Genomic DNA, 1,611 nt, shown 5'->3' with positions numbered 1-1,611 from the left:
TATAATAAGGTCAATTTTGAGGATGACTTAAAATTGAACGAAGAAAAATACTCACAGAGTAAATAACATATAGATTAATCTAAAAAAATTAACATTTCTACTAATTCTAAATTCAAATGAATAATTCAATCTCACATATCGAAAAAATTAAAAAATCACACATTTGCATCACATCTCTCATTTACATGACAAGGATTGGACCGCCTTCGTTGTCGTATTGATAGCCATAGTGCAATTCATTTGGGACATCTTTGTCTTCTTGAACATGAACATGACCGTTACCTTCCCTTTGAGCTCGCCTTGACTGTTCAAAGTTATGAGTTCCGAGCTCAATTCGCTCCCCAGATTCGAATTGCTAGGCAACGCACTGGAGCTCAAGCTCACGCGCACATCGATCTTCTTGGTGGACTTGAAGTTGGCCTTGCTCTTTGGAATCGTCGCTTGCCCAACCTGAACGCCTCCGTAAGTGAAGTTGATTGCAGTTGCATCGTACTTGAAGGGACCCCAGTTGGTGTTCTTGATCCGGATAGGGGCGACGAAGCTCATGTCGAACGAGGGCGAGGCCTGAGTCCCGACGTTCAAAGTCTGGACATCGAACTCGGCGACCCTGAATTTGGGTGACTTGAACTTCATGATGACCAGGACGAAGAAGAGGGCCTGGACGACCTGGAGGATGACGAAGGCGGTGATGCCGATTGTCCACTTCATCCTCTTCTTGCGCTTCGCCTCCTCGTCGGCATAGCTCAGCGACTCGTGGTCGAGCTTTGACATTGCCGATCTCTTCTCTCTTTCCGAGCAGAAGGTGGTGTTTTGCGTGATTTCAACCGGCGTTCTCTTAAACGAATTTGGAGATGTGGAGAAGCTGTGAGGAATGAATTGAGGAGGTGGGCGTTTATATAGATACTTCGGTGCCTTCGCGAATACACTATTCACGACCAAAGTCTCCTTCCTTAGAAGATGTCATTCGAGTCCACACGCCAAAAGTCATCCATTGTTGAAAGTTCTGACTTTCAAGACGAACGCGAGTTTCTCTAATATATATATATATATATATATATATATATAGAAGAGAGAGAGAGAGAGAGAGAGCATGGATTTTTTGACTTTTGAGGACCCTAAGGTTTGGTCAACTTTAGGAAACGAAACAGTCAACTTGGTCTTTTTTATGATTATTAAGAAGAGAATGTTCGTTAACCTTGGGTTGATTTATACATAGTCGAGATCCGCCATTGCTGGCCATTTTCACGTGACCGTCGTTCTATATATACTCCGCACAAGTTATTAGGCTGATATAGTCGTTATCTTTTGTCTTAACCCCACACACGAAGGTTCAAATTCTCCCATTTCACTGTCCAAAGTTCTCTCCTCGGATTCTTTAAAATGGGTTATCTATCATCTTAAAAAGGGCTCAAATAGGCCTGTAAAATGAATGGCTAACTATATATGAGTCTTAATAGGTCTGGAATGTACTCATTTCAAACATACTTACGTTTCAACATGAATAGTAGTACACACTATACAGGGCTTCACCATCAACAATCGCGGTTGAACTGTCATTTTACTGTCGGTTAAATGTTAATTACGCCTTTAAGAGGCTTTCAACTTCCAAAG

At 42.0% G+C, this 1,611-nt stretch overlaps 1 protein-coding gene across 1 annotated transcript; it reads right to left on the bottom strand.

The window, feature by feature from the left end:
* Positions 1–177: 177 nt before the first annotated feature.
* LOC120288794 lies at positions 178–771 on the bottom strand. Its single transcript, XM_039302951.1, has one exon. The coding sequence runs from the start codon at positions 769–771 to the stop codon at positions 178–180; it is 594 nt and encodes a 197-aa protein (XP_039158885.1).
* Between the last annotated feature and the right edge of the window lie 840 nt (positions 772–1,611).

The sequence above is a fragment of the Eucalyptus grandis genome, chromosome 10 (assembly GCF_016545825.1).
Source record: "Eucalyptus grandis isolate ANBG69807.140 chromosome 10, ASM1654582v1, whole genome shotgun sequence".
Taxonomy (NCBI): domain Eukaryota; kingdom Viridiplantae; phylum Streptophyta; class Magnoliopsida; order Myrtales; family Myrtaceae; genus Eucalyptus; species Eucalyptus grandis.
The sequence above is the reverse complement of the archived record's forward strand: the minus strand, read 5'-3'. Positions and strand labels throughout refer to the sequence as shown.

What these genes read in the sequence shown, in the direction of transcription:
- LOC120288794 (XM_039302951.1), bottom strand. Translation starts at nt 771, where the DNA reads ATGTCAAAGCTCGACCACGAGTCGCTGAGCTATGCCGACGAGGAGGCG.